The sequence below is a fragment of the Brachionichthys hirsutus genome, unplaced genomic scaffold (genome assembly GCF_040956055.1).
Source record: "Brachionichthys hirsutus isolate HB-005 unplaced genomic scaffold, CSIRO-AGI_Bhir_v1 contig_700, whole genome shotgun sequence".
NCBI classification, from domain to species: domain Eukaryota; kingdom Metazoa; phylum Chordata; class Actinopteri; order Lophiiformes; family Brachionichthyidae; genus Brachionichthys; species Brachionichthys hirsutus.
The window spans coordinates 133,492-154,858 of NW_027180374.1; the positions used below are offsets into that span (position 1 = coordinate 133,492).

At 41.9% G+C, this 21,367-nt stretch overlaps 2 protein-coding genes across 2 annotated transcripts; both read right to left on the bottom strand.

The window, feature by feature from the left end:
• Positions 1-4,036: 4,036 nt before the first annotated feature.
• On the bottom strand, positions 4,037-11,272 carry LOC137914202 (geranylgeranyl transferase type-1 subunit beta-like). Its single transcript, XM_068757806.1, has 9 exons — positions 11,145-11,272; positions 10,604-10,722; positions 9,259-9,323; positions 8,799-8,950; positions 8,544-8,676; positions 7,500-7,545; positions 6,389-6,573; positions 5,254-5,362; positions 4,037-4,240 (listed from the first exon to the last, which is right to left on the bottom strand). Exons 1-9 carry the CDS (start codon positions 11,270-11,272, stop codon positions 4,050-4,052), a joined length of 1,128 nt encoding a protein of 375 aa, XP_068613907.1. The 3' UTR covers positions 4,037-4,049.
• Positions 11,273-11,495: 223 nt separating this feature from the next.
• Positions 11,496-15,952, bottom strand: LOC137914205 (coiled-coil domain-containing protein 112-like). Its single transcript, XM_068757810.1, has 14 exons — positions 15,911-15,952; positions 15,304-15,428; positions 14,974-15,095; positions 14,637-14,726; positions 14,338-14,413; positions 13,834-13,960; positions 13,451-13,567; positions 13,143-13,280; positions 12,906-13,015; positions 12,602-12,728; positions 12,298-12,465; positions 12,111-12,209; positions 11,841-11,959; positions 11,496-11,726 (listed from the first exon to the last, which is right to left on the bottom strand). The coding sequence occupies exons 1-14, from the start codon at positions 15,950-15,952 to the stop codon at positions 11,696-11,698; spliced, it is 1,491 nt and encodes a 496-aa protein (XP_068613911.1). The 3' UTR covers positions 11,496-11,695.
• Positions 15,953-21,367: the final 5,415 nt, after the last annotated feature.

The following is a 21,367-nucleotide window of genomic DNA, read 5'->3' on the forward strand; positions in this document are numbered from 1 at the left end:
GTAACCCCCCCCCCCCAAAAAAAAGGAAGCCCAACAGCTGCAGCCACGGCTGTCAAGGGAGCCTCTGGTTGCTGAGGCTGTACTCACATTTATAAGCCTTTCTGGGTTGTTTTTACTTTCATTTATTTTTAATCATGGAACTCTTCTGTTTAAATACTCTACTGCCATGTGTCTCCATTCAAAGTCTTACTTACACAGAGCCAATCCCACATTTTCCAGAGTTTATATACATATATAAAATAACATTTATTAATTGTGACGCATCTTAATATTGTGCTTAAATTGTAATCCCCTCCACATCCAGATTGGATATCCGTGTGTGGAACTGGACTGCGATTGTCTTGGATTACCGCGTCAGCGCCGAAACTGGAGTCAGACTCTGCCATGCAGATCCCAGGTGGGACTGTGTGATTGTTAGCATCTGTGTTCAATGCAACTCTCCTTCCCTTTTCGTTTTTGTATTACCGGTATTATTATTTATTTACTGACCTCGAAGAAAAAGATAATCAGACTGTGTCTCTGTAGAGCATAACTAATCTAAACTGTCTTATAAAATGGAAGGCCAATGCAGAAAACTGTTGACCAGTTGTCACCTTTGAAGTTAAAATTAGGGCTCTGAGTCATTGAATCCCAGAGTCGACCATAAAAGGAGCTGGAGCGTGGTCTTTTATGCCGACACTCTGATGGCGCGTGGTCATCACACCCGAATTAGTGACTACTTTCCTTTTCCATAAAAAAAATACGTAGTTTGATTTTGGCTGCTTTCATCTGTGTGGGTAAAGAATACGGAGACGTGACCTAACAGATGTGGGATGTGAGGTTAGGCTCAGGACAGACATGGCAAGGACGGATGTAATCTAATTCCTACAAGAACAGAACCTTTTGAGTTTCAGTTTTACCTGTAATAACATCTTGGTCTGATTAGTTACAACACAAAACCAACAAAAAGAGCCAGTCATCAATATCGGCGACCACGAGATGCTCGTTTCTAATGAACATTTGGGCTCGTTCATTAAAGGCATTGAGGAGCAGCAGTAAATTTCACACGAGGTATGTTTGATCTACAAAAAGACAAGAATTCTCATCAACAAAATGTAATTCCTCTGAAACTTATCCACATGAAAAACATGAGGCATTAGGAGAGTGAAATCCAAATCCAGGGCAATATAAAGGTGTTTCTATCCTGATATCCTGATGTAAAAACACACAGACACCAGAATAGCTGCAAAACGTAGGTGATTTTATTCATCATAAACACAACGCACCGCCAAGCATGACTCAAATTTACTGTCCGCAAATTCTAAGCTGAAGTACTTAACATCATATATCAACATTTGTCCACCCACCTCCTCTAACCATCACACGGATGCAGCTGTAAACATTTCATCTTGAGCACTTGCATAATACAAGTTACATATTAATCATTTATTTACATTGTTATCTAGGCTCAAAAACTCAACCAGTCATAGAAAAAATAAATCCCATCATATTAATTGTTACGGTATTTATTGTGATGACCGGGCAAGGATTTATTTCACATCTTCAGACCTTCTAAATAAAGCTGGCGTGGCAAGTCGTGCCACGTTGTGGATCCGAGAGGCTCTACTGCAGCATGACGCAGCAAATCATAAAAATAAAGAAGAATGTGCTGTAACAAGTGCCGAGCTGCAGCCTTCATCTGCAGCGAGAGGCAGACCCATCAAACCAACCGTCCGCTGATTCTTAGTGAATTCTCCCCCATTTAGAAACAGCCGAGCTATGATGCTGCACATGCAGGAAGCGTTCAGAGTAACGCTCAGTGAGGCGCAGTGGAGAGTTAAGATCGAGCGAGTAGTTTTGCTATTCAAAGGGAAAATCACGAAAGATGCGTGGAGGACGAACATTTTATTTCAGTGTCATTTTTCACTCTCAGATAACTCGGACCACTTCATCACAAAGCTTCAAACCGCGACTAATTCAAGTAGACTATTGAGGTGCTTCTGCTATAACGTGTCTGAGGCTCAATTCTGCATCTGCAACGAGATTCATATGTACAATGTGCACATTATGATGGATCCCACTGCCTATTTTGACTAGATCTACCCCTTCACTGGTTGGTTAGAGCTGGGCTAAGAACATCCGGCTAAACCAATCGGAGACGGAGCAGGGTGGGGGACAGTGAGACCCAACAAGGATCAAACAAAGAAAAGAAAACAAAAAATACAAAACAAACAAAAATTGGCAAATGAAGAGTCAGTAAGATCAGCAAGACAAGCGGCTTAAGAAAAACAGCACCGTAGGACACAACTGTTGTAGCGCAGGAGCAAGGGTATAACACTGGGGGGGGGGGGGGTCGGTAGGGGCTCGCCGGGGAGAATCCGGTCTCAGACAGTTGATAATTAATAATAAATGGTTGAAATGATTTATTCAGTCGCCGCTCCTCCTCTCTTTTCTACTGTTTTCCTGCTTTGTCCGTTAAGACAGAAAACAGGGGGCAAATGAAAAGGGAGAGGAGACTAACACAGGAAGCATGTTGCAGGGGGGGGGGGGGGATGCATGCTGACCTAATGTGATAATATCATCTCATTCATCATCTGGAGGCGCAGGCGTCTGCTGAGACAAAGGGATTAAGAGGAGAGGAGGTAACTAATGCAAATGCTACTTGACGGCGATCAGAGGGCTAAAGTGAGAACGGAAGACGAGCTGCTAGGATTTAAGAATAGACACAATTCGTAGCCCAGCTGAAGAAGGCCGGAAGGTCACTTATATTCACTTGGCTTTTCATGGCTGGTTGTCCTATTGATCAAATAGTGTTTGGGAGTCAATATCCGCGGAATGGAAGTGGCCGTCGTATCGGGTAACGACCGTTTTGTTAATTTGACTCTGATCGACACATTCTGCTCTTTTTTTTGTCCTGAAAATAATTCAATCGTCAGTGCTGTAGAACAGAAAGATTCTAGTGGCGATTGATGTCAGTGGTTTTGTCCCTGAAGGGAGCATGAATGCTGGTCCAAGAGAGTCCAATCAGCACAATGTTCAATATAGGGGGTGTCCGGAGACCTGCTTTTTATCTGAATGTCTTGAGAGGTTCAATCTATTTTTATGTTAGCCTCGAGTATGAAATACAAAACCTGTGAACTTTCCAAGATCTGATATGATAAAAGCCTGTCGGTGAAGATTGTTTGAACTTCTTTTTTTGGAGAGATGTTATATATTTTGGCCCTCTGGTTACTTCTGGTTAGCGGTTTGCTTTTTTTTTTTCCTTTCTAACAGGCTGGGCTCCTCTTCTGAACTTCAGACCTTGAGGCTTTGAGCACGGATGAAGACCTCAGAGGGTAGAGAAGCACAAAAGAGGAAAGGCAGTGCCTCAGGAGCGTTTTTGTATGATGAAGGGAGGTCAATTCAAAGTAAAAAAAAAAAAAAAGTAAAAAAAAAAAAATGTAATTTTCCTCAAGTTCTAGAATTTTCCGCAAAAAAAATAATCCATTGTCGAAGAAAACATTATTTATAACATTCTCTAAATATATGAAGCATTATTCAGCAACGGTGAATGCATAATTGATCAACTAAATACATTTAAATCGGCCCACTGAACAACCTTTGACTACTAAGAGATGTTCCGTCCTCTGGGTCTCAGGCTGTCTATGCGAAGGAGGCCAGCAATGTTCGTCCTTGGATGGGAAGACCTAAAGCAGGTTGTATTTTTGACCACGGTGACGAAGCTAAGGAGCACAACACTTCCAAAACATAATCTAAAAAAAAAAGTTTGTTTCTTCGAGTCTCCAAAGACTCAAATAGGATTTTCAGGTACATATAAATCTCTTAAACCAAAACGCACATCGTTATTTACTGCAGTTTTGTCTAAAGGCAGCAGAAGTGTGACGCATATTGCTTAACAGAAAAGCCACTTTAGTACTAAAAATAAGCTCTTCAAAGTCACTCGTCTGTAACTACCAAAAAAAAAACAAAAAAACAATCCGATTCCTAAAATGAGGAAGTCTCTCAGACGTGTTGAAGAGACGCAGCAGAAGTTCTGTTTCCCGTGACGAGCCCACCGGTATTAAACCTGCTCATAGGCAGAGCTGTGGATCACTCTGCTGTCTGCGGCAGCTGCCGGCGCCGGCCCCCCCCCATGCCTGCTGCAGCTGCTGGAGGTGCTGAAAGGCTCTCTGGGTGATGTTAAGAGCTGGGTGGACCTTCCTCAGATTGGGCTCCCCGATCAGAGACAGCCCACACAGCCCAAGGTAGGCATGCAGGGGGTCTGGTGGAGAGGAATCGAGAACGTAGCGACAGAAAGAGGGGGGGGGGGGGGGGGGGGGGGGCAGGAGAAACCAGGTCAGAGACGCAACATGCAGTCCTATGCATGTGACAGACAATAGAACAGAGACAGGATGTTTGTCACGTCACTCAATCAACAAAACAAAAGCCTCGTTTTCTATCGAATCATTGTCATTAAGACAACTGCTCCACGAACGCTGACGTTTTGAGCTCACGTCTCAAATGTTCAAGTTGCATTTGGCTATATTCAGTGCGTATCACCTCGAGAACTATGCAGCCCCTCCTTTTGTTCCACGTCTCCGTTACCTTCTTATCTTTTCAGACCGGTCCCTGGACGCCAGTATCTATCTGCACATTACACCGAACGCCGTCAGCACCCAAAGAGCAAAGAGTCTCCCGTATCATTCCCTACAGGTCTCCCTTGTTCAATAATATTTACGAGACCCGGTCAGAGAAGCGCTTGTTTCGTTGTTTCCAGCATTTGATCTTCTCTGCCCTTTCTCTGTAATGCGAGGAGCTTCGGCTCCCGTTTCTTCGGGCTGACGATGGACCGACGCATCGACGTTTACGCTTTACGTGGGGGAGCATGTACACGCCTGACGTTTAGGGTTACACGAGTTCCATTGATCGCAAATGAGAACTGACAAGGACGACCCCACCCTGACCTCCGTGCACCTGTGGAGGGCAGGAAGAAGAAAAGAAACTGAAACTGCTGAAACTTTTGTCCTCAAGACCTTTGATGATACTGAAAAATAAACAGTATGTTGAATAGTAACATGATCTGCTTGCTTCAACAATATGGACATTAAACACCCCCCCCCCTCACTTTTCTTATGGCCTTTTTATATAATGGGATTTGTGCCACTCTTCTATTGACAGATATCCACCCCCCTGTGGAGACAAACAGAACTGCACCATGAGAATCTGACCAACAACCATTTCTTTTCACTGGCGGCTTGTCTATTTGCACTTTATCTGATCGATGTGGGACGTTACCTGGATGGCTGTCAGGCCACTTGGCGAATCCCCCAACCAAGCGATCCTGCGTGGACAGGATGAAGCGTCTGTTTCTGTCAAAGTTTGTATACTGGAACGCATCTAGCAACTAGGGTCGGAGAAAAGGTAAGGGGAGAGTGCGGGAGAAAAATCAATATGAAATATCAATATCATTCCCACACCTCACATCTCATTTAGAAGGTTGTTCACCGTGTTCCACAGCAACAACAGAGAGTTTCTGGGTCAAAGCCGTCAGATGAACCAGTTTCCCTGCGTTTTCCCAGACAGCATGAAAGAGTCCATGTAAATTTGCATGTACGTGATCGATCGACATGCTACCCAGCAAACAAAATGATCTCGTGCTTCATGACCGACACCCACGGACCCTTCACCCCCCCCCTCAACTGGGCCCTGTTGGGTAGATCACCTTCAAATTAAGTCAAGCAGTGAGAGATCATCAGGCGATTGCTTTGTATCAATGACTGTTTTAAACATTTTACCGGTATATATATATATATATATATGTATATATTTTATTTTTTTCTCATTACAGCAAATGCAGTTTCAGGAGCAAACCTAGAAATCTGAAATGACAGCAAATGTTAGCTTCTAAAATATATACCGGTATATATTTTTTAAACGGCTCTGAAAAAACTCACGATTTATTTGAAGGACTGCTGCTTTGAACAATCATTTTCACTCTATGAACCGAAATCGTGTGAAATAAGACACAAAACTTTAATCGGCATCGCTCAGCGGTCAAACTGCTGCGCCTCACGGGTCAATAGTCACAGCTCATCATTGGTCATTCGCCATTAATCACATTTCTAATGTTTAAGAGTTGCCCCATGGGAACTGTGGATTAACCACAGGCCCACAGATCAGACTGCCATCCACGCTCGGCATCACTGCACATGGGTGTGGAGGGTCCAACCAGCTGTTCTGACGGTGCGAATATACACACACTGCTATTTATACACACGCCCCGTGCTATTAAGCTTCTCTATAATCTCTTATTACAAGTTTAAATTGTGTAAAATTCTAAACATTTTCGTGCTAAAACTACTTAAATGCACGCCCATGCTAATGAATGCACAAGTGAGCACATGGCTGCGTCCGTTAGGCCAGGCGGTACCTCCAGCGTCGCTCCCACCCAGAAGGAGTAGCACGTGTCGACGGGTTTGTTGGGGCGCCCGTGGAAGCCGCTCTGCTGCCTCATGACGCACCAGCGGCGGATCCTGTCCAGCTCCCGCTGACTCAGCGCCTCCTCTAGTCGACCCATTAGACACAGAGAGGCGATGGCGCAGTAAGTCCAGCCACCTGGACGCAGACAGGAAGGTGCGCGACTCGCTATCAAAGCGATTCTGGGTCATGTTTAAAACTAATGAGCCAAATCAAGCCTGGCTGGTTATCTGCGTTCGGGTGTAAATCTGCGTATCAAGACGTCTCATTCCTGAGGAGGCAAGATCAAATAAAAAATCTGGATAAAACAGACGTGTGAAGAATGCTAAACCACCAACGCTGGCATTCGGGTCGGGACTGGGCGTAAGCTTCAGTAAAAGAAACGACATCTTCTCTAAAACAGCCTCTGGCACTCTTTTCCACGATGATTAATATTCACAGTTCAACGCAGCCATTTCTCAACACGGCCCACAACCAACGACGGGGAGGTTTCCATGTGCTCTTAACTGAAAACAAGATTACATAACTGAAAGATGAAGCGCTATAAAAGGTAAACATGTTTGATCCCAGGAGGGTAAATGGACGTCGACTGAATATCCGATGTGAAATTTGTGAAACAAGTCACAGTGAAGCCTCTCATTGTCCCTTCATACCGGTTTAATTCATTTTTACATGCACGCAATGTCAGAAGGTTAAGAGGAAATGCTCTTAACCACGTCACAAAGGTGACTGAAGGATTTTGTTTCAGAATAATAACGTTTAATTTAAACCAGGGAGGATTAATGAAGACAATGAATCTAAAAAGGTTTTATTGGCTAATCCTTTAAACCATTTATTCCCCATCAGCCACTTTCATGCCCTCTACCACATCCCACCAAAACACACTCGCAAATGCTTCGATCTCATAAGAACCTTTTTGACTTAAAAATCCAAATAATATTCATAAATCAAAATGTAATCTGAGATAACAAGTGTGTATATTTTTAGACTCATGATTTCACCTTCTAATTCAGCTTTCTGATCGTGTAGGCAAGCAAGACGCTGAAGAAGATGAGCGAACTCACCATGCGACTCTCGCCCGGCTCCCTGGCCAAATCCACTGTCGTACGACTGAGCAGGGCACAAAGAAAAAGACAATATATGACAAGCAGAACATATTCGGAGGCAAGAACGCCTGTTGAAATAGGCCGTTGTCTGAAGACACTGAAATGCATAAACTAAGCCAAAGCAGAGAGGAGGATGTCGCCATCTCTGCTTTGGCAGCCGGCACAAGAGACAGGAGCAACAAACACATCAAACGTCTGCCAAAAGCGGACTCGGACTTTGAGCATGTTTTCTCCTGGTGGGGTGGGAAACCCTCGGCTGCAGCTTTAAGACCAGAATGCACTGCTCAAACATGCCATTCATTATTAACTAAGTATTTCTAAGCAGAGTGGCACCTCCGGAAGGTCGACGGTCAGTTCCCCTCGTTCAAGGGTAGAAGCCCCGCTTCGAATGAAACAGAGGCTGCACCATTAAAGGGGCGGGGCTATAAATCTCTCCTGCTCCTTCGCTAGCGCTGCAGCTAAAGCTTCATTTCATAGTTTTAAATAAGGCTGCACATTATTTGTGTGTGTGGGTGTGGGGGGGGGGCTGCCATTGTGATATCGGGTTTCTTCTATTGATGCATATTCTGATTTGAGAAAATACTGGATGTTACAGACATGCACTCTCATCTCATCACCGCCTAGTTAAAAGCACGATACTCTTCAAGCGACCCCCCCCCCCCTCCCCCCCTCCCCTCGCTTCTCCTACGGCTTGGCCCTCTGCCACCGCTCCACTTACAGTTTCACAAATGTGACCTGGACAAAGGGGGAAGCGAGCAGGACAGTCCATTTATACATTTTAAAATCTACACGATGGAAAGAAAAACAAAACACAGGATTAAGAGGAAACCAGAACTTTCATGAAGGTCAGTCAGATAAAAGGTTGCAGCCTGATGCATCAGAGTTCACTTGCCTCACTGTAAAGCCTACCGGTACATGCTACGGTGTGACCGATGCACACAGGGACACGCAGCTATCCTGATGGTGACATATTGCTCGGCCCCGTTTTTAACAGCTACTCACCAAACTTCCTCTGATGTACTCGATGGCTTTTTGAACGTCCATGCCTGACCAGTCATCCAGCATGTAACAGATACTGGCTGCGCAGTAAATGAACCGGATATCGTTTTCACTTCCCTCCGGCACGGCATAGAAACTGGAGGCGAGAAGAGACATTTCCATATCCATATTCAGATTTTGAGACTTAAGGTGAACTGGTATGACAGCTCAGCGCGCGCGCGTGTGTGTGTGCGTATAAGTGTGTGTGTGTGTCCTGACCTGCCATCTTCAAGCTGCAGCGCTCTAAGACCGGCCAGACAGCCCCGTTTGTTGACTCGGCTCAGGTCGTCTCCTAGAATGAGCAGCGAGCAGAGCCCAGTGTACGTCATGGCAACATGGCCGCTGTCATACGGATGGGCCACGCCTGGACCCTGGAGAAAATATCAGGAGGAGTTATTCAGAAATATGATGGGTAGAAATACACACCAAAAAAAAAAAAGGACATCATAGAAGGAATAAAAATGTAAATCTTGTAGGGAAAGATCCAGAATTATAGTCAAAGCGGAAATTAAATATTTTATTGTTTAATAAGATTTACACAGGAAATGACTCAGTATTACATTAAAAATGTGTCTCTGGGGGGGATAAATCCAAAACGTGAAACATTAGACAATTACAATGTCTGATGATGTAACTGCCCTGCCGTGATGACAATGGTTTGGATGAAGAGAAGCAGTACCGTAGTGGTGTGAGGTACTCCGATGTGGGACGACCCTCGAAACCCACAACGACTTAGGTTGGATTCTAGAAGAGAACAGCAGGATAGGGCCGATGGAGGCGCGACAGAAATCATTATAAATAGTGAAGATCAAGATAACTCGGGTCTGGAAATGGCTACGTTGGATCTGTCTCAAATATATTTATTTTTATGTTGCCATTAACCCTTCGGCAGGCTCGACGAGCACTGAATTAGCCAATGAAAGTGCACTGCTGCCATCTGCTGGCCGTTTCGAAGCATACTGTGTGGTGCAGAACGGTGAACAGAATTTCATCAAATGTCAAAACTCTAAAGAGATCATATCAACGTTTGACTTTCCTTTAAGGCACTATTTTATTTGTCAATGTTACGCTTACTTAATATGGAGCTTGTACTTTTACAATATAATATGTATGCAGCATGCTAATTTTGTAAACACAATTGTATGCTAAACAATTCAGATTTTAAAATTCAATCGGGGGCAGGTGTCATCAGACACATCTGACATAGTTTTGGTATTACATAGATCCTGTAATTCAAAACGCAAGTGCTTGAATGGACATCTTAACAGTTTCAAGCTAAAACGTTTCACGATTCTGATGATGTATTTAGAGAAAATAAAAACACCCAAATCTGTATTTCCACATCTCCGACACTTAAACATATGGCAGGTATAAAAAAACTAAAACAGCTATTCTCACACGGGTTCTGTGAAGGTCAAAAAAATAAATAATAATTTACCAACTGGGCATAGAAAGATGGCTTTTAAGAAAGAGATAAAAGTCGAGGTAATTCAGAAACGGATCGTATGAAGGAGACACCCGGGGGCAAAATTAAAACGTCTGAATACAAAACAGAAGTTCCTGAAATACTGGCAGACTCCCCAAACGATAGTAATTTAATATGAGTTTTATTTGTATTGTTAAATGTCGATGATTTATGTACGAAGGACTTTCAACGGAAACAAGACAGCAAGGGCCTTTTTGAAATGCTCCTCTTAGACAGGATGTTTGACTGTACTTGTACTGTAATACATGCTACTGTTTGACTGTACTTGTACCCTAACATTCCATCTAATAAATACATTCATCATTCATCATCATCACCACACACAACCTAATCCACTTGTTGCCTTTCATGTAGGCAAAATTATGCACACAAACACACAGTACTTATATTGTTGCCAGTATTTAAGGTTTTCTAGAACAGGGACAACTTTACTAAACACAACAGTTACACTCTACAGCGCAGTGATCTATGATGTATCAGAAATCATTAATTAACCAACTCGTCCACACTCTGGTGTAGAGAACGTGAGAACACTTACGATCCTCTGTAGGTAGAACCTGTAACGAGTAGATCCACTCAATAACGACATCTCTATCAACCCCCTCCAGAGCGCCCAGAACATCAAGGCCAGACACGGCAAAGAATATGACGGTTAGCCTGGAAATGAGACAAATAATAGTCAAATACTGTTTCTTTGGGGGACAGAAAACACGCATAGAAGCTGCGAGAACGAACGGCCGACACACATATGAGCATTCACACTAGAGTAAAACATAACTAAACATTATTGGTCACTGACTTCGTTCAACTACTGTTGATGAATATTTAACAAGTTAACAACTTGACAAAGTTTAAACTATGTTGTATAAACTATTTACACCGACGCCATCACACAGCATCTTGGCCTGTGGCCCCTCATAAAGTCGTCCATCTCGCGTAAACTTCACTTTCACATCATTCTATTACTAGTTGATGTTAGCACGCTGGCTACGCTAAGTAGCACTAGCTTCCATTCAGAACAGCTGGGCCCTAGCTAGCTAGCTAGCTAGCTCGGCTGCTCTTCACTGCAGTAAACGTACCTGGTTGTTTCCAATGAGGCGTATCTCTCAGGTAAAACCTGAAGCGTTCTCTGGAAGAAGCGGACATGTCTATCCCTTAAAAAATCTATTTGCTCGAATTCTTCAAATTCATTCTCCTCTTCCGCCATCTTTACATCCGCATCTATGAGGTATCTTTTCCGGTGCGTTTGCTTTTCAAAATAAAATCTCATATCAAAGCACATATTTAGTCCAAGGCACAGATGGGGTAGTTCGAGATTTGATCTCTATTGAAGACGTGGAAAAGTCTGGATATTCACCAATAAGTAATGATAAAGGTTTTTATTTCCATAAGTTAGCAGTTGATGGCATCGACACAACGAAATAGACCACAGTCCGACATTTTATTGACAACCTTCTATGGTTTTATTACAATTTGGCTAAATCTAAATTCATTTAAATAACGCATCATACAGAGTTCATTCAAATAAAGGCACACTCTGGTTGAAGTTCCATCATATGTATTTTAATAGAATATCATTTCTGCGCTGAATAGATTTCCGGACGCTTCACTTGAATTCCGCTGCTGCTCATCACAGGCCTTGTCTCCAAGAGGGAACGGCTCTGTAACAAACCAACAGCGATAACAATGACTCGGGAAAGCAAACAACTATTTGACTCAAAACCTTCCTTTCAAGAAATCTAGCCTAATAACAGAGAAATTACATAAAATCCGACCTGTGGAATATTTGTGTCATCGGCCCTCCTCCTGAAGGTCCAATGTGTTTCATCCGCTCTTCCCATCCTTTAGTAGGACGAGTAAGCCTGGAGGAATCTCTGCTGACGTGGACGTTCACCTGAATTAAGAACAATAAAAACATCAAACTCTCTTTATATAGGACTTGAGACTCAACTCTAATTTAGACGATTGAAAAGACATTTCCTTATGTTAGTGATTCCGAGAGACCTTGTGATATAACACTAATTTATCAACGGTTCATCCCTTACCTTCTCCTTCAACTTAGCAGCAATTCTCAACCGTCTTTCCTCTTCTTCTTTTTCCCTCAGCTGTTTTGCTCGAAGCTTTGCCTCCACCTTGTGAAGATCCTGCAGAGAAGCAGACAAGTGTGGAATTTTGGAAATGTTCTTATTATTATACAACCACACATTAAAAAATGCTGTGCTGTCCTTGTACCCTTTCATTAAAGCATTTGATTCCCTTCAATGCCTCCTTTCTCCTTTCCTCCAATTCCCTCTGCTCGTTTTCTCTCCTCCTCCTCCCCCGTTCCTCTTCCTCCTCTCTCCTGAGTCGTAGGTGTTCCTCAACTTTAAGTTTTACTTCCAGCTGCCGGCGACGTTCTTCCTGGCAAACAGATATCCTTTTTTATTGGTGCAGTAAAATGTAGGCTGACATGCTTTTCTTTGCATTTCTATTGATTGTCATGCTAAAAAAATAAAAAAATAAGCAGGACTATAGATAAATCACTTTGAAAAAGCACCTTTGCGTGTCTACTTTTTTGTATCTCCGCAGCCATTCTCTGCTCTTCTTCCTGTTGGATTTTTCTTCCCGTCTCTTCTCTCCACTCCTTTAGTCTCAGAGCTGCCTCCTTCTTCTCCTCCTCAGTTCTGAAACACAATGAGGAAAACAGAAAAGTGGCAAAAACAAAAAAGATTTAATTTCTCTTTACTTGAGACAACAATTCAACATGTTGGGTGCTCGTCAGATCTGCTGGGATGGTTTGACTCTAGAGAGGATTTCACTGCTTTAGACATTGAATGAATTCAGTTCCATTCCTGACTCACCTGTGTAGATATGCCTGGCTTTTGGCTTCTCGCTCCTTCTTTGCCTCACCTGCCTCCTTCTGATTCTGTATTCTGGTCTGGACTTTACTGGATTTCCACCGCTTAATAGCCTGAGAATGGGTAAAATAAAAAGCGATGACATTTTCTTTGCTGATGAATGGTAAGACGCTATCTTCCATCATAATTTTAGTGACAATTGAGCAGTTTTCTTTTTTACTAACTGTGAAAGTTCTCCACCTCTCTCTTTCTGTCCTGTAGATAGATCAGCTCCTGATGCCAGTCCTCATGTTGCTCTATCTCCTCCAATGTCTTCGTAAACAGGTACAGTTTGGCTTCTTTCCTGTAAACAGTTTGCCCTCTGTGCTTTGTCCAGACCTAGAACTCAAACGGATTAGAGTACCAGTAAGCCAGAGAAGAATCTTAACTCAGTTGAAGCAAAATATTGAACAAATAATCTGCAGTTGCCTGCAATGATTTGTGAGCAAAATGTGGCAAGAGAGACCGGAGTTTCCATTATAAATTACAGAATGACCGTAACGCCTTACTTTTAGGAAGGCTTGGTGTTCATATTGATCCCAGCCCCCATAAGTGCCTCCAGTCTTTAGCAGAAAAGCTTCCAGTGCTCTAACCTCTGCAGGGAGGCCTCTGTCCAGGAGTTTGGTCTTGAGGAAAATATAATGCTATGACTCATGTGAAGCATTTGCAACAATGTTAGATGCATATTAAAAAAATGTTACTGAAAATATAGGAATGGTTTTTTTTTAAATTACTATTACAGACTCCAAACACTAAAACAGATGCTGTCTCATGATTTCAGATGATTTTTCCACACTCTAATGTTAAGAATTCAAACACAACTTCACCTCTCCATCCTCTTTTAATAAATAATTAGAAAAGCCACAAAGTCAACAGGTAGAGGAGTGGAGACCTTTACACTGGGAGCTGCAGGTTGTTTGTGGTCAGAATTGACAGCAAGGCTCCAGTTCTCAATCTTTTTCTCATAAGCTGTGATCTCCTGTCTGCATGTCCTCTCCTCCTTCGAAAGATCCTCCAAGCTGTGAGGAGAAACACAAAGGGTGACTTTTCATATGTTTTATTAAACTACAAGTTCGTTCTAATTGTGTAACAAACACTGATCCCTCTCTCTCGTGCATTCGTGCTCGCATGCACACCCTCACACCCACAGAGAGAGATCATTGCTTAAAAACACACTGGTAGGCTACGTTACAAATGCACTAATTGGACTAAATATGAATTAAGAGGGCTTTTTACTAAATGCAAGCATCTATTGTTTATAGGATTGTGCTTTCTATGTATGTATTTAATTAACTTAATGTTAAATGTTAAATGTGTTTAAGCTCATTTCGTTCCATAGCGGTTTCTATTTTTCTGGTTACTACATGGTTTTAGGTCGTTCCCTGTATCCCGTTACCATGACCGCTGCTCCTCTTTGAGGGCGTTCGTGGAGATCTCCACCTCTGACATTATTTCCTGAAGTCTTTCAATCACTGAAAACCCAAGTACAAATACCAAAAACACGATTTACAATCTGACCCAAGACAATCTTGATTTCATTTGTACTCTTAAGGATATTGCAATCAACATGACTCTAGTGAGCTGTGTGACTCCTGTGTAACTATTAATGGTGCCTAAATATCTCACAAGATGACTGAATTAATTATATTGTAGCATTGTGTTTCGGGTAAAAATACTGGAGAATAAAACTCTTACACGCAGGAGTTGGCTTCACATCAGCTAGCTGTCTCTGAAGTTTCCTCACACCATTTTGAATCTCCACGAGCTGCTTTTGCAGATTCATCTCTATAGAAGAAATACCAAGGACAATGTGAAAAGCAGTTTTTTTAAGTGTTGATGTTGGATGTATCGTTTTCTTTCCTGTAGTGACCAGAGAGTAACCGGAGAGAGATCATAAGAAAAATAAATATCAGTTCAATAATTAAATCAGGGTAGACTGGAGCACATGGCATGGTGATAATGTCCTTTCTGAGGCTGTGTTGCCTTCCTGCAATGAAATGTCTGTGATGAAAATATTCAAAGGAAGACCCACGCTCAGCATTTTTTTCTTCTTCCAAAATGTTCCCATATTCTTCTAGTTCTCCAGACACATCTGTCCAGCCATACGTTCTGCACTGCTTGATCAGTGTCCTTTCTCGCTCAAGCTTTTCAATCCTGAGAAGAGAAAAAAAAGGAAGAAGCATTGAATCGGTGTATTTCATTAACGAACCAGTGAAAACACAATCATACGTACTTCAAAGACAATGCGTCACATGGATTGTGGTCGTTTCATTTACAGAATTGACTGGAACCAGTTTTCCTACTTTTCATGAATGTATGTGGAAATAATTAGGATTCGCAATCACATCTAAATGACACTTACTGCCTCCTGTTGGTTTCTGCTTCCCTGAAAAACTGAGCCTCTCTCTGCCTGGCCAGCTTGTGATCCACGCTGTTACCGGCGATGAGTGGTGAGCAGGGCTGATGGAGAAGAGACTCTCCCTCTCCCTACAGTTCCATTTAGTGAAAGCACAATGGAAAAGACCGGTCATAGCGCGATGTGCCATAACAACAACTTTAATGTTTGGATTCTGAATCTCTTCAACGTCACGTTCCATAATGGGAAATACCGGAAATACGACATCTACATATCTGTAACTTCCATTTTCTGATAGCCAATCGGGAGCAAACAATGCTCTTGGAAAAACCCAGAGAAAACATTAAAATGTTAATATAATTAATGACTAATGGTAACCAGATGCGTTGCCGTGGGTTTGTGGGTAGTAAAACGCAAAATATAAGCAAACCATTTCGTTAGAAAATGTTTTCTTAGACAATTTTAGCTAGAATTTATTACGGAGCGAGCTCGTCGTCAAAACATATTCCCGCGATTCAACTCTGAAACATTTAAATCAATAAAAAGGTTGTGAAAACAAGTTTGCGTCAGTTCTAGAAAAAGTGCTTTCTAAATAAATATATATATATATTACCGCTAGATTTTCGGATTCACCTTCGATTGCTAGGGTCGCCATGTTTAAGCGAAACTGTAAACAAAGCAAACTTTATTTAAACAGGATGTCGTACAGTTGTAATTACTGAGTCATACCAGTAGTGGACGCTGCAGATCACAAAATGATTTAATGAGAAACCTGAACCACGATATCATATTAGGTTCCTTCAAGGGATGATGATCAGAAAACAAAATGTCATACTTTTATATAACTAGACTTGTTTTATCTTACATTAATAAGATAAAGATAAATGGGTGGCGCCTCACACATGGAACAGCGTATAAAAATACATGCAGTTGAAGTTCTATTTGCTTTCAGTCGGTTGTCCTCTTTATCAATAAGTCTGTGCTCTCTGGGTTGTTTGTTTGTTTTTTACCCTTGAATGATAGCTCCCTCAAAAATTGCACAATATTTAATTGACATTTTATTTCTTTTCCAGAGGCACAAAAACATTTGTGCATCTAGATACACCTCGCTGTTGCTACCTAATGCATCTTACTCTATCGTATAAATTGCCGTGGCTATTTCTGTACCAGCCATTTTATGATGGCCAACAGCTATGATTATTAAGATTGCTGGCCAGTAACAGTCAGAGAGAAAAGCAGAGAGATTAAAAATAGAAACCTAAATCCATTATTGAGTGCAGATTGGGAATGGTCTCTCCCGTGTGTTCAGTGGCAGAGTTGTGATCGCAACAGAAATAGCAACCGCTCTCTTTAACGAAGAGTGTTATAATTTCCGATCTTCGCCAACAGCCAAGGGACTTGCATAATTTGATAAAAGAGGCAATCTGATTATCTTAAAACAAAGCAGATAAAATATGCTGATATAAAATAGAAGAAATCCAGACCGAGCATATCTGGGCACAAAAACAACTTAATGTCATAAGGTTCTCACGTTCTTCCAGACTGGAAGTCTGACAGCCCAGATGTTACCGCTCAGGTCAAACAGCAATGCAACAGCAGTGGGTGAAGTATTCTGGCATTCTATTAAAGTACAAGTAACATTATCACAGTTTATATATATATATATATTAGCAAACAACTATTTAATATGGCTTTTGGATACAAGAGGAAAGGTGAAGAGACAGACTTTGACTTCATCTTAAGAGTAACTATTTGGTAATGTTATGAGTCATTAACCCTGAGAAGTGGGAGGACAGTTTCATGGGTGAAGGAACTCGGAGCTTCTCCCCCGCCTCGACGTCCTTATTTATGGCGTCAGCCTCTGTGTTTATTGCTGTGGTTCCAGTGGTAGAGTCCTGGGTTGCATTCGGACTCTTACACCTCAGGTGACTTCTGACATGTGAAAGCCCTTCTGTCCAGCTTGTATATCGACCCGTTTCTAAAAGGGGCTGTTTTTCTTTTTTTTAGCTGGCATGCCTGCTTTTACAAGGATTAACTATTTGGACAAATGCACAGAAACAACATCCACAGACAAAAGTGTATTCCTGTAAAGAGACACAGAAATGCACACCCACTGAGAGCCCACGCTATTTGTTCTGACACCTGACTAGTGTTGTAATTTTATATGGTGTTAAAAAGTAATAGGATTTTACTTTGTCTTGCACATATTGGGCCTAAGGCTCAGATAGGCAATTTCATGCACAGCCATTGGTGTGTGTGTATTTGTGCATATCAGTGAAGTACTTGAACAGTGTATGGTAGAGCTTGTGAAGGAAGCGGGGAAGTGATCAGACTAATTTCTTATCCTGTTGTGCTTCACGCTCGTACCCCGGCTCTCTGTTGATCTCTGTGATGCCAGCTCCTCACTGAATCTACCTTTTAGTCCAAGTTGAAATAACAAAACACAGGCGAGAATGTGTGTAACGTCACACAAAAGGCAGACGTTGCTGTGTTGTATGTCACGCCTCTTGCTTGTGGAATGCTGGCATGCTATTTAAAAATCACACACTGGAGAGACATGACGTTGCTGTCAAAATGGCCAAGTGAAAGGGGTGGGGATGTTTTATCCTTTGGAACAAAAGGGACAAGGAAATTACCATGTCAGCGATAATAGCATTTCTTTCTGCGGTATAGTCAACCTTTATGACCAAACCCATCTTCCCAGAGCTCGAAATATTACTTGAGATCTTCAGTTTATCAGAAGAACAAAAAAAATAATCAAATTTAAAATCACCACTTTTTGAGATAGACTATGTGGTTTTCATTGGACAGGATGGAAGAATTTAAAAAAAACAGCACCTGCAAGGTAATCCAAAAAGTTACCAGCCCATAGTTTTTTAAATGTTGTTTCTAAAATGTTAAAGAATAACATTTATGCATAGAAACAAGGAGGAACCCAAGTGTCCCCAAGTCACCCTGCACCAATGTAGACGAGAAAGCAACATATTTGGCATCCCAAAATGTCCGAGGTCTTGAGCATAAAAAATGTGAGAGTAAAATTATGTATTGTCATCTTTCACCTGATACTCTGAAGTGTCCCACGAGCAGCTTTGTAACAACTGGAAGAAAGAGAATGAAAGAATGGAGCCTGGGTGTTCAAATCAAACCAAATCAAATCAAAGGCATTTCATTAATCCTGAAGGAAATTTGATAGAAAGAGCAGTAAAAAAAAAAAAAAAAGGTACGTCATGCAAACTGTAGTGTTCTGCCATGCAGCTCTGTAACCAATCACAGGCAATTTCATGTTCTCTCTCTGTGTGTGTGCGTGCAGAGAGAGAGAGAGAGAGAGTGCTAATGTTACAGATAACATGTGGGGCTTTGAGAGGGCTTGATTGCAGGCATGCCACTCAGGGTTCACAGGGTGTGTGTGTGTGTGTGTGTGTGTGTGTGTGTTGATTAATGAGCAGGTCCTCTTTACAGAAAGAATACATTGCTCCAACATGCAACAATGAAATGGATATATTTCCAAATATACATGACCTTGCACCACTTACGACTCGCTTTAAGTCTATGGCGGCACTTTGCTGAGACATTTCCAGGTACCATCATTTGGACCTCGGGTAAGAACAGGTTGGATGTCGGGCCTTGAACTCCCAAACCACCAAAGTGCAGCAGGTTGGACGCACTTTCCAGCTCCTAAAGTACAAAAGGTCTCAGCAGTGTAAATGTCACTGTGGTGCTCATCCAGAGGACATGATTATTGTGAATGGTTCAAGAAGATGCTGCTTGTGTGAGATGGCTCATCAAACAGGCAAAAAAACAAAGGAAGGCAGGGAGCGAAATCAAGAGACAGAGCGATGTAGAGGCAAAATGCATGGCGATGAGATATAAAAGGAAAAGGGAGGATTCTGGATTGTCGAGAGAGCGTAGGCGAGTCAACATGAGTCAGCGTTGCTTTGTGGCAGATGGCTTGGCGTTGGCAACAAGTGTGGACTCAGCTAAACGTTTCGACGGATCAAGAGGAACTGCTGTTGTCCAAATTTTATTTGGAGTGAGAAAAATAAAGGCATAAAAAAACAAAAAACTTAATCTCACTTGAAATTAATTCCTCCAAATGTGTTGGAAGAAGAAGAATTCACAGTGACAAACGCAGAGCATGAGAAACAGTGTGAGCTGGAAATTTAGTGTATTTATCCTCAGTGATCCTGCTTATTAGCTCAAGTTACTGTCGCGTCCACATTTAGAGGATCTGTCTTGTGTGTGTTTGTGCTGGTTGCATGTGCTGGTTTTTAATTTATATATTTGTTGTCATCATGTGTCAGCGTGTGTGCGTGCGTGTGTTTGTGTGTGTGTGTGTGTGTGTGTGTGTGTCCTTCTATTTATATGAGTGTTGCTTTGACAGCAGACTCAAAGTGAATAGTTTGGTACCAGTTTGCCTGGAGAGCACCAATCTCTCGCTCTTGCTCTCTCTCTCTCATACACACACACACACACACACACACACATTAGCAGCCCCTAGGTTAAACACGAAGGATAAACGGTGTGTTTGTGAGGCAGAAGAAGGAGCAAGGCAGAGACCGAGGTGTCCAGTCCAGACCGGTATCACATTTAGTCCCCAGTGATCCCCATGTTCATACTCTTCCCATCTATTTTAGCCACAGGGTCTCTTATGTAATCGGTCCCGTTTTTCAAACCGCACTTTCTCAGTCATCGCCTTCTTATTTTACATTCAGCAGGTGCTCCTCTAATCAGTGCTCTGGTCAGTCCCAAGGCTGATAGATTTATCGTAAGGATCAAAAGGAATTAGAGATGGGGAAAGTGTTCAAAAAAATGCAATGAGTTCTTCTGCAGGCGTTCACACCAGTGTCTTAGAAATCACTAAAAAGCTGTATGTCTAGGTCTTCAGGTTAAAAGGAAGCAGCAATGCATCAACGTTTTTGGAATTCAAAAAATCTTGAAAAATATACCCGAGGAATGGGATCACAATGTTCCACCACTATTGGATCCAGGTTATAATCCAATCTGGGAGGCAATATGTGCAACATGTATTTGGTCACAGTTCAATAATATAACAGAGAGGAGGAGAAACACGGTGCTGCCACAATATGTCGCTGAGATCAGGCAGATCCAGAGCCATGGCATTCATTTTATTTCTTTGTGAAAGGTAATTAGTTCTCTCTAGATGACAAATAAATAGGTTTCCACTATTATGGAAAATAATTTGTCACTAACTCAAACTCTGGTATGGTGTACATTCTAACTTTTTTATTCTTTGCTGAAATCCGCTTGATTAGCCAATAATTCTGACATCGTGGTGAAACAGGTCAAAGTCCTCTCAGCAGTAAACTGTACATTTGTGCCAATGGCCCATAAAGCTGAATCAGCAAGTTACCGATCATAACCCTCACTCTAGTTTTATAAATAAATGTAAAATGGGAAAAAAAGATGTACTACTGTACTTCTGGCTTGTCTCTTTTTATGCATTTGTGAAAAGTGTGCATTGAGACAATCATCATACGTTCACCGAGCCATCCATCTAATCACAGAAAAGTCTATTTTCAAAAGTGGATTTTTTTTTCAAATGTTAAAGAAACAGTTAAAAAACCTTTTCTTTCTTTTTTCTTTTTTAAAGAAGGGGTGTAAAATGTTTTTAGAGTTTAGTTGTCTGGGCTGCAGAAGTGGAAACAGGCAGAAAATTAGTGTTTAGAAACTGCAGATGATGCGTTCTAGATCGGAAGGTTTTAATAATGAGCAGCTTTTTTTTTTAATGTTTGTCAAATAACGCAGACTGAACTTAATCAGTCGAGATTGAAAAACACACAAAAAAGAACCCAGGTCTTATCTCTCATTCATAAATGTCCTGCCGTGCTGCTGCTCAGGGGAATGTTCTCTGCTTTATTCCGACTGTCTGTAGCATAGCAGCAAAACGTCAGTGCCCACAGACAGACAGAAGCACAGGGACAGGGGACGTGTCTGGTGAATTCACCGACAGGTACTACTCACAGCTGGGAGGACATGTTTAATGTGGGACAGTTTGCCAACAGAGCATTCTTCTGCCTAAATATAGAAAGGACAGAAGTAGGCTGAGCTA

Excerpts from the sequence above, each read along its gene's own strand:
- LOC137914205 (XM_068757810.1), bottom strand. The coding sequence starts at position 15,952 with ATGGCGACCCTAGCAATCGAAGGTGAATCCGAAAATCTAGCG. Across the intron at positions 14,727-14,973 it reads AGAAGAAAAAAATGCTGAGC|AGATGAATCTGCAAAAGCAG; the intron begins GTGGGTCTTCCT and ends TTTCTTCTATAG. Across the intron at positions 12,729-12,905 it reads AGCCAGGCATATCTACACAG|AACTGAGGAGGAGAAGAAGG; the intron begins GTGAGTCAGGAA and ends ATTGTGTTTCAG.
- LOC137914202 (XM_068757806.1), bottom strand. The coding sequence starts at position 11,272 with ATGGCGGAAGAGGAGAATGAATTTGAAGAATTCGAGCAAATAGATTTT. Across the intron at positions 9,324-10,603 it reads GGTTCTACCTACAGAGGATC|AATCCAACCTAAGTCGTTGT; the intron begins GTAAGTGTTCTC and ends GTTCTCTTCTAG. Across the intron at positions 7,546-8,543 it reads AGTACATCAGAGGAAGTTTG|TCGTACGACAGTGGATTTGG; the intron begins GTGAGTAGCTGT and ends TGCCCTGCTCAG.